Source organism: Anabas testudineus, chromosome 17 (assembly GCF_900324465.2).
Source record: "Anabas testudineus chromosome 17, fAnaTes1.2, whole genome shotgun sequence".
In the NCBI taxonomy this organism is placed as follows: domain Eukaryota; kingdom Metazoa; phylum Chordata; class Actinopteri; order Anabantiformes; family Anabantidae; genus Anabas; species Anabas testudineus.
Window position 1 is genome coordinate 9,362,854 of NC_046626.1, and position 15,669 is coordinate 9,378,522.

At 40.5% G+C, this 15,669-nt stretch overlaps 1 protein-coding gene across 1 annotated transcript; it reads left to right on the top strand.

Annotated features, from left to right (window-relative positions):
- Nucleotides 1-1,070: 1,070 nt before the first annotated feature.
- LOC113172120 (nuclear receptor ROR-beta-like) lies at nt 1,071-15,627 on the top strand. Its single transcript, XM_026374951.2, has 10 exons — nt 1,071-1,581; nt 7,477-7,562; nt 7,654-7,795; nt 8,244-8,777; nt 9,685-9,806; nt 10,109-10,241; nt 10,813-10,920; nt 11,565-11,675; nt 12,821-12,933; nt 13,025-15,627. The coding sequence occupies exons 1-10, from the start codon at nt 1,575-1,577 to the stop codon at nt 13,184-13,186; spliced, it is 1,518 nt and encodes a 505-aa protein (XP_026230736.1). The 5' UTR covers nt 1,071-1,574; the 3' UTR covers nt 13,187-15,627.
- The last annotated feature ends 42 nt before the right edge of the window (nt 15,628-15,669 follow it).

The window sequence follows — 15,669 nt, forward strand, 5'->3', positions numbered from 1 at the left end:
AGAAATGTCAACACAAAACGGGAACCAGACTGCTGTGAATCAAACCATGTGAGGTCACTGGGTGTAAACTCTGGAGCTGCTCCACAGCGCTGGTGAGCAATCGTTGGGAAAGCAGCCAGAGATATTTTCTAGCCCATTCGCACCAGTACAGAGCAGAGCTGCTCGGGAACAAAGCTGATTTGAGTGCTGAAGCTCAAATAAATATTTCAAAGGTCAGCATTAAGTCATAGAGGCAACTCCTTGTAGTATAATTATTGCAATCAAATTTAAATATGTTTTTTTTTCCTCTCGTTTCTCTGGGAAACAGGTGTTTTTATTTATGAACAGCACAAACAGCTAAAGGTGTTAAAAACATAGCCTGAAGTCTAAACACAGCAAACACTGTCTTATGGCAGAAAAGAGTTTCTTCTTCCATTAATGCTTAAGATGAACGAGTAGTGGAGGATTCACATAATGATTCATCTCTTTACTGATTAACTGGAGATCAAATGTCAGAGAATCGAAAGAAGAAAAAACTGTGGTTGACATATTTAAATGTCTTGTTTGGACAAGGTGAAAAGTGCAAACTGCAGACATTTAGTTATATGAAGACTTAGGGAGATTTTTTGTTACTTTTATTTTTACAAATCAATAAATTATGACCTCCAATTTGTGCTTCTGTGCTATAAGAGGAGACTTTACATTTTAATTTTTTAAAGCTCACCCAGGTCAAATGTTTACTTAAAGGCTTCCAGGTCAACACCATTGACGCAAACGTAGTAAAATACTGAGTGAATAAGGTGTCATCTCTCTGGTAAACAAGGCACCTAGTAGAAAGCTTGTTTGTATTTTTAGCAGCAACTAATTAGATTTATAGACCGCACTGTGCACTGTTACAGTAAACTGCTGTAAAGTATATGAAGTCGGGGAAGTGGGATCAAATTGAGAATGTCTGTTTTAAAGCAGAACCTCTCATTTAGTCCACCTTCCCTTTACCTCCCGGAAGGTTTCACGCTTATTTCTTACAGTAGTCAATCATTTGCCCGGCCACCTTAAACTCGCTCCCGACTGCGCGCCCCCGCGAATACTGCGAAAGGAGCCTGTCGGCAGAGAAATCATGTGAGAGCCCATGCTTGGAGAAAGTAGGTTAGCAGGGTAGACTGAGAGGAAAGCAGGCGGAGAGTCACAGCGCGGAGGGGGGGTCCGAACAGCGCTCGTCCACCGTGGGACTATTCTGTCAAAAAAAAAAAGAAAAAGAAAAGTTGTGCCAAATCTATTCGCCAGCGCTCCGAGACGGTTACGATGCGATCCAAAGCGACTTTCTTCACTCTTTTATTTCGCTCGGAACTGACCGAGCGATAGAGGAGCAGAGTTTCGGAGAGTTTCTTTTATTTTCTCCTCTTTGTTTTTTTTTTTTAGTCGTGCTGTAAGAGAGCTGCCTGCAGACCCGGACGAATTTTCATATTTCCAGAGCCAGTTCAGCTCCAGCGTTTTTATTCTCGTCTATCCGGTCACACACAGTAACCACATGTAGTCGAGGTTTCGTCGTGCTGCCCCAGAAAAAAAAAAAGAAGAAGAAAAAAAAAAGCATCAATATGAGAGGTAAGTTGATTTTATGTTCTAATACATTGGTGTGTGAACTTGACAGGGAAGGCTGCTTTTGAACGCATGTGTGCGCACTGGGACCTGAGAGCGCCTGTTTTCCTCCGTGTGCGCATTAATCCCTCCTGACTGGATTACAGCTGCACGGAGCCCGAGGTTTTGCACGCTCCACGCTGAAGTTCAGGATGCGGTGCTGGGAGCACTGGAGGCGTGATGTGCAGTCCTAAGAATGAACTCAGCTGCATCCTCACACGTCTTTATGTTGTTTTTCAAGTCTGTTCATAGTGAAGATTTTCATTTTGCACCTGTGTCATGTTGTTTCTTAAATCGCGGCGGAGTCTAAATCCGTGTGCGTTTGAGGAGACATCAGTCATATCTCACCTGGGAGTCCTATTAATTTTGCCAGGGGCTCCATGTTAGAGTTATTCAATAAGGAGAGGGTGGGGGGCATGAGAGGGGGAGGTTGTTAACCAAAACTAACATTATGTAATCGAGACGTAACTCGACCTTATCAGGTTTCTGATAAGATGAATTACACCTTAAATTAGAAAGAGCTTTTACCTATTTGCTTTAAACAATAGGAATGTAGTCCTCTATCGTTTAGATGACAAATAGGCTAATGAGCCCATCGATGTGTTGTTATATGCTGTGGAAAACCAGTCAGTCCTGAAGATGCCTGTAAACTTTTTATTTGCAACCACGATTTGACAAGATCAACCTGAGCTGGGCTGTAGCTGTGGTGTTGTTGTGATGTGATGGCTGTGCCAGCATGGCCGACTGTGTGAGTGTACAGAGGACCTGGCTGTTCCACTGACCTAGTTATGTCATCCAACATTAGACACCATTGGTAGCGGAGGGAGGGGGAGCTTCAGTGGGAAGCGCCGTGCCGCCGGACGCGCAGCGCCATGTGCGGTCACAGGCGCGCACTGACTCCAAGTGTTGCTCCTTGACACAGGCTGAACTTGAACTTGAGCAGCGGGGCAGCAGATGATTGTAGCTGACAAATTTGGCTTTGTAGCTTGTGGGTCCAAGAGATTGTTGAATAATAAATGAGTTATATGTCTCAGATGTAACGTAAACAACCTGCAATTCACGTTCATTTTTAAGTTTATTGTTTTATATGCTGGAAACATTTTTTTATATGCACATATAACTCCACAACAGTCTGTGTGTACAGGTGAACTTTCTAAACAAAGCCTTTTTCATTATATACTAAAGTTAGTTCAGTCCATGGGTAGCATTTCTGGATTTTCGCTCTCAGTAAGGCCAACATCAAAATCCTTTGTTGTGCAGAACAGGAAATTAGACACAACTATTTTTCCTTTTTTTTTCTGGGCTGGGGAGGAAAGAAATGAATTTTTATACTAAATAGGGGAGTGAAGGGGCTGAGTGTTGTGAGGGGCTCTGCTGAAGGGAGGTTCCCTTTCTGGCAGGATATCCAAATGTAAACAAACCGCTGCCCTTTCTTAGCTTGCTCCTGAAAATGTATGTCGGTCATCCAACCTCCTGCCGTTTCCTCACTAGAAAGGCATGTCAGCGTTTTTATTTCAATTTATACATTCATACACATATTTGTAATCGATATTTCTAAATTTGTTGAGTCATTACAATAGTTTTGGCATGCTGACATTGTTTTATAAGCATGTTGTGTCAACTTCTGACACTTCCCCTTTTTTACTATACAGGATAGAAGAGTGCACATGTATTAGCAGTTATTATAAAAACTCTATGAAAGAAACGAAACTCACATATGTTAATCAAGGCCTATTAAATACTTTCCTCTGTTGCTCTGTTTTAATCCCCCCTTCTGCGGGCCTCAGTTTGCCTACACTGGTATTCATCTTTTAAAATAGAGGAGATTGAATTGAATGCAACAGCATCCAGACAGCAACATCAAAACAATTTAGTGTTTCATCCATGGAGACAAAATGGAAAGAATATTTTGTGAGAGCTGCATGTTGATGTTGATGAAGCAGTTTGCTTATCTAAAAGAATTAAAATAATCATTTAGACATTCCCATACTCAAAGATGAGGAAGAGTCTACAAAGACAGGCTAAGTGGATTGTTGTGGTTCTGCTCTGTGCTGCAACGCATGCTCACGCCCACTTTGAGGCGTGGCAAAACAAGTGCTCCAGCATTGCTAATATGCAAGATCAAGCACAAAACCATCTATCTCCTACTGAGTGTGCCAGTCACTGTCATGTAATGAAAAAGTTTCCAGTAAGCCCTGTGTTGTTTGAGGGCATTTAGCAGATTGCATCCTACTGTGACATGCCTCATAACCAAACACAAACAACCTGTATTTGTATTAAAACAGGTCATACATTTATGAAATGGAGAAGTGCTGTGTGGGGACGCGTGTGTATTCGTGTGACTGTGTGTGTGTGTGCATGTGTGGTGGAGGTGATGCAGCTTCATCTTTTTCCCTTTGTCACGCTACTGACACACTGACATACTGACTGTTTGACACACTAGCCAGGAGCCTCATGTTGGTGAATTATTGGCTGTTTGTTCCACATTAGATACCAGTAAGTGAACAGTTGGAAGGACAAAGTCAGTGATTTTGCCTCTCTCTGCCCCACCCCTACTGAATTAGCCTTTTGCAGAGATAACAAGGTTACACATTTAGCTGGCTGATAAACACACTGGGGCCAGCTTGTTTGTAGCTGAACTGTTAAAGCGTCTGTTCCCAGTTTATTTGGTGAGAAGGCTTGGGTGTGCCACACAAAGAAGTTGCTCCACTGCTTAAACATTATAAGCTATACTCAAACACCATTCTTTGTTTGGCGTTTACGTAATTTCGCCCCATCTATTGTGTTTCACACTGGCTTTTTGTGAGCATGACATAAGCTAATCAATGTTAAGTGCTGCATGCACCCATCATATATCATGTCAGCAAAAAGAAGGATTGGTGCTGATCTTCCTGGAATGCCGACGCTCTCTAGAGAGCTAAAGGTCAGACACCTCAGACTGGTGTTTAAGCGCAGGTCAACGATGACATTCAGGGTTAAAATACTAATATCAATATTATGATAGTCTGACGTCTTTTGCTGTCAGCATTGTTAGACTGTTGAATGACTGTTGGTTGTTTAGCTCAGACAATGGTGTTTTTAATCATTTTAAACAAAAAATAAATTCCCAATTCTTTCTCTTTTTTTTAAGTCACTTTTCAGATAAAAATACAGCTTTATAAATATATATCATAATACACAAAATGTCTGTGTGTTGTAGAACGATGATGTTTTCTTAAGAGAAAATATTAATTGGCAAATCAGCAATAATAAAGTTTTATGCTGTAGTAAGAAGTTGCAGCTTTTTGTTTTGCTGTTTCAGTGATCCTCCTGTACTTGTTAATGTTTGTGTGTAAGTTTAATCTCATAGTTAATGTTTCATTTTCCAGCAAATGATTGAGGCATTAAATAACAGTACATTAAGGAGATGGATGTTTTGCTGTGGCTGGGTTATGTCTGCAGAGAGTCAGAAAAGAGGAGTGAAAATGTATGTGTGGTTGTACCAACAGGGGTGGGTGGCTTGGTATCTGGGTAATTTTGGCTCTCAGCACAGGACGAGAATAGAACGAGTTGAAGCAGAAGCCCAATGTCAAAGCCCAGGGAGAGGGGTGGGGGATGAATAGTTGACATTCAAGTTCTGAGTTTGTCTGGTTTGAGACTGTAGTCAAGTACAGTATTGGCTGTAAGTCACATCAAATGTGGTTTCTAGCCATTATAACAGTGTTATAGTGTTTGATTGAAATTATATAAAGCATTACTACATTACAAATGCTCTTATGGGGAATCAGAGATGATTCCTGTTGCAAGTTAACTGAACTGGTTAGTGCAGTTTTTCTAGGCCTATAATCATTGCCTCCCTTGGTTAATTTTTGCTGTTATGTAACATAGCCAATTTTCTATTGCAAGCTATAAGCCTTCTGGGAAATGTTTAACGGGGAAATCTAAGCATTGTTCAGCTCCACCTTAAAACTGGTCTGCGGAGAGCCTGGATCGCGCCTGACTCACTCCTCCCTCTCCCCCTGCAGTGGGAAAGTGTGTCAGTAGGACAGAACGGTCCACATGGGCTGACAGGCTACGGATCCGGAGCGACTGATGATTCAGCCAATACCAGGGAGGCTGCAAACGCCACTCAGCCAGTGGGAAAGCAAGAGTGCGAGGAAGGCGGGGTGTCAGTGTTGCTATAGTGAGCCAACTGAATGAGTGTTGTGAGGAATGCTCACAGACGAGAGTTATATAATCCAGAGATGAGGGAGGGGTGGAGGGGAACCTGAGAGAAAGAGAGGAAGGGAGGGGGGAGCAGGGAGATATTTTTCCATTGCATGTCTGCAGCTGCCCTGATCAGTTGGAGTATTTTAGTCAACAGTCTTACAGCGGAGACGGCCAACCATGTCATTAAAAGGGGAAAAGAAGCGGAAAGTTGTGTTTTCCAGTACCTAAGGGTGCAACAATTCCTCATCTATCATGTTGACTTAAGTGGTTTTCCATATGTCTTCCTCAAACCAGTGGTAAAAACAAAGCACTCGAGATTGAGATTGTACAGAGAGTGAGGCTGAGCCGCAATTGTCTTATGATATAGTTGTTGTTCAGTCGTGACAGAAGGCGTCTTTGTGTATGTGTCACATGAGTCCCTATCTGTCTGTGTATTCTGCTCCATCGTGGGGGGCCAGGTACAGGGTGCAGACATAGTTCACATAGTTCATGGCAAGTTATGTTTTGCTCTACAGTAAGCACTTACTGTGTGACGGTTTATCTATAAAATGTGACTTTATTGATGCTTAGATATATCGTTGTTGATTATCATACTGGTGAAGTACAGCATTTGACTCACACATCCATCTGCTTTAGTCGCCAAAATGTGTTAATCATTTTGAAGCCTCATATGTTTTATTATAATAACAAATATAATAAAACATGATTTTTATAGTGCTTTTGAGATAATCTTGTTTTATACCAAGCAATAGTTTAGAGGCCACAAAGCATGATAAAAGATAATGAGAGAGAAGGAAAGACAACAAGCTGTACAACAAACAAACAGTAAAAGATAATAGAAAAAGGTTTAATTCCTTAGCATGAAGGTGAAGACACAGTAATAAAGCATGTTGTAGCCAAAGTCTGCACTCAAGGAGGACATAAAATGCAACTGTGCGCATTTTTACTAACATTGTTAGTGAAATGCTAAATTCAAATTCAAACCTTTGAATTGGTTACAGTCCCTGCAGCTGCAGCTAGAGGCAGGAGTTGGCCTTCTTGTGCTCAGAGTACAGAAAGTTGCAGCAGTCACACTCTGACAACATGAAAGCACGGGCAACTTTATCAAGGTCTCTAGACGATTCAAAGAAACTAATGTTGGCCAAGGTTGATAGTTACACAAAAAGCTGTTAGCACAACATAACAAGAAAATCAAAAGAGTGAGCCAAAAAATACAATCGCCACTGCATATTTTAGTGACAGTGACTGGAAGGAGTTAAGAATTGTTGGGAGAGCAAAACAAAAGGATCTCATATTTTGATCAATGAGGAAGATGTTCTTCCAAATAAAACGGAAATATGTTAAACCTGTGAGAATGGAGCGAAACCAGTCTGAAAGTCCCCTAATCAAAGTCTTTACTTAACAATACAGATAAAAAAGCTTCGTCAAAGGCAGTTTTAACACTGTGCAGAGCATGGATATTCTGATTGAATGATTTTTTTCGAGTATTTGCCTAAAATGACTTTGGTTTCAGTGTTTGGTTATGAATGCTTTTTGGCTGCAGTCTTCAGTATTATTATGTGCTGTCAGTGATGCAACTGCTGCATTTCATCAAGCAGATGTTTTACAGCTTTCTATGTAAGTTTGAAATAAATTGGGCTGATTTCTGAACCCTCTCATCTCTTGGTCCCGCAGCTCAGATCGAGGTCATTCCCTGTAAGATCTGTGGCGACAAGTCCTCAGGAATCCACTATGGCGTCATCACCTGCGAAGGCTGCAAGGTGAGAAGGAAACACAGCACATGAAGTTTGCCAAACCAAACTTAAACCAACCATTTACGGGATTTGTATGTGTGTGTTTGTGTGTGTCTAGGGTTTCTTCCGCCGCAGCCAGCAGAACAATGCCATGTATTCTTGTTCTCGCCAGAGGAACTGTTTGATCGATCGAACTAACCGTAACCGCTGCCAGCATTGCCGCCTACAGAAGTGTCTTGCTTTGGGCATGAGCAGAGATGGTAAATGCACACAATGCAGATTGCACTGTACCCAATTTACACACCTCCTTTCAGTGTGACATTCTGTAGATACACGTGAAACTGTGCCACATCATAGTTTGGTTAAACTTAGTCTTTGACTTAAATAAGGGAAGTTTTGTGTTTCTCCAGTGTGTGTGATAAAAGCTGATACCAGGAGCACTGTAAGCCCTCAGCTGTAATGTTCTCTATGCAATGCTGAAACAGGGGTCACCATAATACAGTATGCAAACTGAAGAGCTCATGAAAAGTCATTCTGCACATAGGGCCTGGAGAAAGCAGCACTTACTGATAGAGAGAAGGAAAGTAGGAAGTATGTTTTGTTTGGCCACAGTCTACACAAAAGATAAATGTATAAAGATTTAGTTAGGTATTTACGGATTCTCCGCCCTAAAGAATATATTATTAAAACATTGTTATCTATCTGCAGCTGTAAAGTTTGGCCGCATGTCCAAGAAGCAGCGTGACAGCCTCTATGCTGAGGTCCAGAAGCACCAGAAGTCCCAGGAGTGTGTGAGTTCTGAAGGCGGTGGCTCCACAGCTCTATCTTTAACCCGGGATGATGTAGTCTGTGGTGGTGGAGGGGAGGATGGCGAAGAGGGTCTGAGCCGGTCCTACAGCAGCAGGGGCTCCAGCTCCACCCTCAGTGACCTGGATGACATTGCAGCGCTGCCTGACCTGTTTGACCTGCCACTGACCCCTGAGGAGGCCAGCGAGTACTGCAGCCTGGAGCTGCTCGGTGGAGGCGGAGGAGCCAGCGCAGGGAACACCTCCAACTCATCCTCTTCTTCTTCCTCATCTTCATCCTTATCTAATCAGAATTCCCCGCAGCAGACAATGCTGGATGGGGCTGAGAGCAATGGGATCCAGCTCCCACATACACACTCTCACACACATCCGCTGCTGGGACACACAAATTCACTGCTGGACCATCTGCCTGATGACTGCTCAATAACAGACCTCGGTGAGTAGCATCTTTCTTTCATTTACATTACATTTCTTTTCACACATTCATACAGAGTATATTAGAAAACCCTAAGTTCTCATTTAGTGGTCTGGGTCATGTGGCTGTTGATGAGAGAACCAGATTTACTTCTAAAGATGTATTTATTTTCTTAAAGGGATGAATAGTGAAATAAATAACACTCACTAAAAGGAATAAAGTGACATAGGATTTAAAACAAAACAGAGTTATTAAAATATAAAAATAAAGCATAAGGACATAGCTCATAAACAGGCCAGCAGAGAAAATGAGAATACAAGACAAATGGAACAGCAAAATGGGACAAAACAGGACAAGATTTAATGGACAGAGCAAAAGGGAAACAGGCAAGATGTACAGCAGGACAGGTTTCTCTCTCCAAAAACAGAGATGGAAAAAGGGATAGTGATGTAGTAATATTTACAGAAGTCAAGAAGGAAAGGCATTTGTAGATGTGGTGTCTCAAGAGGCCGGGAAGAAGAATACATTTGTATAAATTTAAAAATTTTATGGCTGGTTGCAACAACAAACTGTAGTGAGGCCCCGGATAGCGCTCTGGGGACTTTTAAAGGAAGCAGCGAGTAAATATTGTGACTGCTGGATATAGTAAGTGCAGGAGATGGAAAGTAGTGGAACAGCTGTGAAAATAAAATGAGCAGATGAGCCGTTAGCACTCGAATTTGTTGGGATGATTAAGGGGCAAATCTAACAGCTGAGTAGCGCAGAACATCTCATTATTCGGGGTCACACCTTCACGATCTTTGTAAATGTAAATCCAGAAATATCACAGTTAAACACTTTCTCTCTCAAAGCGTAATTCTGCTAGCGCCTCAAATAACCTGAGTGAGACAACGCTAAAGTATGTGTGTGCTTATTTTTTGTATCACAGAGCGCATCACTCAGAGTATCGTAAAGTCTCACTTGGAGACGTGCCAGTACAGCGCTGAAGACATGAAGAGATTCACCTGGGTACAATACACGCCTGACGAAACACGGGCTTTTCAGAGCAAGGTACATGATGGTGTTAAGTCATCTGTCGTCACATAGATTTCCAACACCGTCACTGGAAATGTATATATCCTGATCTGAGTTACTAATTAGCTCAGTATTGGCCTAAACCAGACTGTCCGCTTCAGATCATTTTATCATTTTAAAAATACAATAGTCAGCTATAGATAAAAACACTATTAGTTTAGATTTTTCTTTTACTGAGTAAGCAGAGATTAGATTTCTAAAATTGTAACTATAACTTCTACTTCTTCTAAATAACAGTCATACTAAAACTCATATTTTGTGCGTGTGTCATTTTTCAGTCAGCTGAGTGGATGTGGCAGCAATGTGCGCACCACATCACCAATGCCATCCAGTATGTGGTGGAGTTTGCGAAACGCATTGCTGGCTTCATGGACCTGTGCCAGAATGATCAGATTATACTGCTGAAAGCAGGTCAGTGTCCAGTCTTGAAATGCTCAAATGTCAAATATTGAATTCACAGAGTTAAGTCTTCTGAAGTAAACCGAGTGTGAAACTTGCTAACATAAGTTCCTTCCTGTTTTTTTTGTCTCCAACCTTCTGCCTTTACCTGTTTTACCATCTGTTATACCATTTGTTCCAATAAATTATACACATCTGGTCTGAACACTGGGGAGAATTGCACAATTGTGGAATTTTTTCAATTTATTTCATTCACATTTCTTCACACACACACACACACACATATTACTGTTACATTAAAATGCATATATTTGACAATGCGTTTACTTTCTGTAAATGTTTTGAACTTTTAAAAAAAATCTTTGTGGATATCTATGTTATCCTGTTGATTTTTAAATGGTTCAAAAATGTCTTATATATGCTGTGCACCAACCTGGGTCAAAATTATTTACATTTTGTTGTGTGTTTTGTGCATGTTGGAGTATCTCGGACCTTTTCTGTCTTCCCCTCCCCCTCGTTTTCGTCTTCTTCTTTTTTCTCCATCTTTCCACGTCTTTGCCTCTATTTGTGGATGCCCTTTCAGGTTGCCTGGAGGTCCTTCTCATACGGATGTGCCGAGCTTTCAATGTCAACAACAGCACTATTTTCTTCAATGGAAAGTTTGCCTCGGCTCAGTTCTTCAAAGCACTTGGTGAGGATCAGTCGGGAATGTAGTTGTGTAAGCTCTAAAACATTCAGTTCATTGTCAGTGTCACAAATTAAAGTGTTTTCTTATATCTTATGTAAGCTGGAAAATCTACTGGGTAGGAAAATGTCAGGGCTTCCACTGTTTTCAGTCCATTATTGACAGCTTACAAATATAACTCTACATTGGGCAACAGAATTCATTACTTTAAATGACAGTGGTAATTGACTTTATCTGTAACTCAGCCCACAAGACAGTTTCAATCTTGTCAGCAGCTCATTAAAGCCACAACTGAGCTTGAGGCAAAGTGACTGAAATCCACTAACTGGATGTTGCTTTACAATTTTTGCCTTTTTACGGCTTTTGTATCACCAGAGTTATAAAACAGTAGGTTTTAATGGAAAATGTGAAAACAAACACCATTAGAGAGAGCTGTGAGCAGCATACTTATCTAATTAAAGGAAACAGCCCCTGAGTTGTCTCATTTCAAAATATGGAGGTCTGTCAGTCAGAACAGCAGTCGATCTCTGTGAGCCGTTGTCAGTTTTAAATACTGGCTCCAGTGAATTCAGACAGACCCTTGTGTCTCTTGGGTGAGTGGTCTTCATTAGTTTTGACAATTAATCAATCTGTTTCCTGTCTTTGTGCAGGTTGTGATGACCTGGTCAATGCAGTTTTTGACCTTGGAAAAGGACTCTGTCGTCTACAGCTATCTGACGAGGAAATGGCTCTGTTTAGCGCTGCCGTCCTTCTATCGCCTGGTAACTATTCTCTTAGTCACTCACACACACATCTATTAACACAAACATGTTCAAGAGAAAGTGCACATTTTATTAATACAAGATCGTAGTAGTCTGGTTACGTCTGTTCTGTCCTTGGCAAAAAAGGACAGGACATTTTCAACATGACACAGGACTTAATTTTAAAATCATCAGCGTCTAATGTTTCCAAACATACTAAATATGTTATAGAAATGTGTATGAACATTGATGATACATCGACATTGCTTGATAAAATGATAGAGCCATTAAAGGAACAATGCCCTTGAATAACCAGGAACACAACTTTTTACTTCGACAGTTTTTTCTATAGTCACTAGAAAAGTAGAATCCAGAATTGTCTCTTTGTGAAAACTATCAATAATGAAGAAGTAAATACAAAGAAAAATAAACTTGAAATATTGACAATACAGTCAAGTGAATTTCCTTGACCTTAAAACAGTTTCCATAACAGTACACCCACATATACATTAAATCCAGTAAACAGCTTGTTTTCACAGTCATTGCAGTTAGTTATTTATGTCCTTATGCACATAAATGTATCCAACAAATACAAAAACAACAAAATATGACAAACTGTGTGTATGTCTACTGTAGTACTCACTTAAAATCTGATCATATTAACATTTCTGCTAACTTTTATTGTATTGCTTTACGTCTGGAAACACAAAGTATGCAGCAACATTAAATGCAACTCATCGGCTGCTTGTTACACAAAAGAGTAAAAATTGGCTTATTTTTGTCATGGTCTGTATCACCATTGCCTCGTGACTTGTGGAGTAATATATATAGTATTTTCATAACTTTGAGGCTGACTTGCACAACTTCAGAAAATATGGCACATGACATTTTCCGCATTGTGTCATGTGTTGGTAATAACAGTGCTCAGAACATGACTTTAGTCAATATATTTCCTTTTTCGCAAGGTTAACACAAAAATGCATAATAATAATGAAAAATGAATTTGTTATCAGCTACAATAGTTTTATACTTTTGTCTGGTTATAAACATTATATCAATTAAGAGTTTGTAATGAATACATACAGATTAATTAGAATATTATTTCAACCACTTTAGAGGGTAGAAAAACTGTGTCTTAAGGAGGTTTACCATTTTCCCTCTTGCAGATCGACCCTGGCTAACAGAAGGCCAAAAGGTTCAGAAACTCCAGGAGAAAGTCTACCTGGCTCTGCAGCACAGTCTAAATAAGAGTGGTGCCTCAGATGAGAAACTGGACAAGGTAAAGACGAGCAGAAACATCTCTTCTTTCATGCATACATTTGTGTACACAGACACACACATTTACCTCTGTATCTCTTCTGGCCCCACAGATGGTGTCCAAGCTGCCCATAATGAAGTCCATCTGTAATCTACACATTGATAAACTGGAGTTTTTCCGCCTGGTCCACCCAGAAACCGCCTACAGTTTTCCACCACTGTACCGGGAAGTGTTTGGCAGCGAGCTGTCCCTGCCGGACTCCACGGACAGCTAGACACGCAGACAGACAAACAGCAGAGATGAAAAGAGTGTGTTAAGAGGTAGGGAAGCAAAAGGAGAGACAGAGAAGGACAGAGATGTTGAAGCTCAACAACCAGCAATTAAGAGACAATCCCAGACTTTAAATACTCCATCTCCCATGAACCCAAAGTAGTCCTCCACTTTCCCAGCAGGCGAAGCACCTTACACTACAGACCACACATGCTCATGGTCCTGTGCATTTTGTAGCATCAACAACAAGCAGATGAGCATCCTAATAGTAACAACACAGCAGCCCACCTAGCATATAACAGCTCCAGGCTGTAGCACATGTTTAACATCAGATCCACTGCGGATCACCCAATGTAATGAATGTACCTTATCCGTCAGCACCAGTGCACAAGCCAGAACCCAACAACAGTGAATGTACAACCCTGCCACACTGAAGCAGAGTTTTACAAATAGTATTAGAATTAAGTTGTGTTGCTCAAACAGGTCTCTCTATCAATGCTGTGTGCAGCCAATATTTCTCTATATTAATGCATCTCAGTATGGTACCCATGTGTATTCATACAGACAATATTCTTGTACTGACCATCACTTAGGGACCAAGATCATGAGTCATGTTCTCTTGATATAAAAAAAAACACACAGCTATGATATGACTCACGGCTTAGGCTGACATCCTTAATCAGCTAAGAACTAGTTGCACACACATTTAGACAGTCAGTGTTCGGTGCTGCCTTTTTGTATAGGCTCTTGTGATGCAATGAGAAACCTCAGTCCTACACACCCTTTTCCTTGTAAATGCCACTTAGAGACAGGACAAGATAAAATTATCTTTAATTTATATACACATTTATAAACAAATATTTTAAATAAGAATGTAAATAGATGACTATGTAATAGTCATAATAGAGATATAATAGAGTATATGAGAGTGGAGTGTGTGAGTTCAGTTCAGAGAGAAAGGGAGAGAAAGGTGGATAGTAAGATGCCATGAAGAAAACAAGATGGATTCATAAGAGAAACTTATATTTGGATTCAAATCTTTTCTGGAATATGTTTCCCCCCCCCTTGATGGTATGCTCAGGTTTCCACGGCAACAACCCAATCTTGCGCCAGCGACAAACCAAGCTGTCACAGTTTCCTCGCAGGCGATCGGGTGAACACTTGTTGCAGATGTGACAGTGGGGGAGACAGCGTACCCAAACAAAGGCAAACGACATGGCCGTCGTATCGCATACACGACGTAAACTGAAAGCTTTTAGTCTGCACTGTTGCTGCACTCCCCCTGTCTAAAGAAACGAAAGGACATAAAGGACTCTAAGAAAAAGAGAAAGCAAGGCAAAAGATGACTTCATGAACTGTATAATAAAAGGGGATGCACAGCATCTCCCCACCTGTTTCTAACCAGCACTTAGAAGAGTAGATGTAGTTTAACTGTCTTTCACTCATAGAATTTCAGGTGGTTAAAGGCCGTAACGATGGTCCATAATATGTATCATAAACCCTTCTTGCTGGTTGGAGCAACTGTATTATTTTGTACATTTGCTGTTTCACTCTCCTTTTGTCCCAAACCCAACACAAACCAAGCACTTATACTTTCCTCTTTCTCACTGGACACTAGTCTAAGGTCAGACAGAGCTACCAGCTGCCCCCCTGAGTTGGGCCTCAAAACCAGTAAGACTTAACAATTTTCATCTGTTTTATGATTTTATCTTTTTATTCCATATCTGTCACACGTCAGCATAGCTGTTTATATTGTTGATGTACATAAAAAAACAAGCTTTCTGAGGGTTGAAATAGATACTATTGAGATTTTGATGATGATCTTGTCTTACTTGGGGTGCTGTGAAGTTCTCGAGCAGAGTCCGAGGACCTGCTGTTTGCCACTCAGGGAGCTGGCTGTGATCTCTTGTCCCTTTATTACCAGTGTCGTCTTTTAGCCTTGTGATCCTCACACCTTTGCACCTAAGATGAGACCCATAACCATAATCACTGTGGACGTAAGTTCTATTTTTGTGAATGTTACTCACAAAGTGTTAAAGCCCTTCCTGTATGTCCTAATATTATAATGATAAATTTACAAGACATAGGATTTTAAAAAATAAATCAGTTAGTTAAAAATGAATTTCATTATTGGGATTAAATGTTTCTTTTGCTGTGATTTTCATTTATTTGTCAGTCTTTTATCCACCTTTTTCTTTACCTGTCTCCACCTTTGTCTTGTAAAGTCAGTGATTTATTATTTTTTTATTGAAGAAAGATTGGGAAAAGTACAAACAAAAAATGATAGTTTGTCTCCCTTCTCTTTTCCTGTATGGCAAAATGTACAAGAGGTATATTACTAGTCCAAGAGTAATTGAGTCACACAGTTCGATATATATTGTTGTCCAATGGGATACATTATATGTGGTTTTAAGAATGTAATAAATGGTTTCTTTTCCTTTTGAAGCAGTTCATTGTGTCTTATTTGGATTTTGCATTCATGTTGAT

Bases quoted from the DNA above. Each gene is read 5' to 3' on its own strand.
- LOC113172120 (XM_026374951.2), top strand. The intron at 10,921-11,564 runs GTGAGGATCAGT...GTCTTTGTGCAG, and splicing joins TCAGTTCTTCAAAGCACTTG to GTTGTGATGACCTGGTCAAT. The intron at 11,676-12,820 runs GTAACTATTCTC...TCCCTCTTGCAG, and splicing joins TGCCGTCCTTCTATCGCCTG to ATCGACCCTGGCTAACAGAA.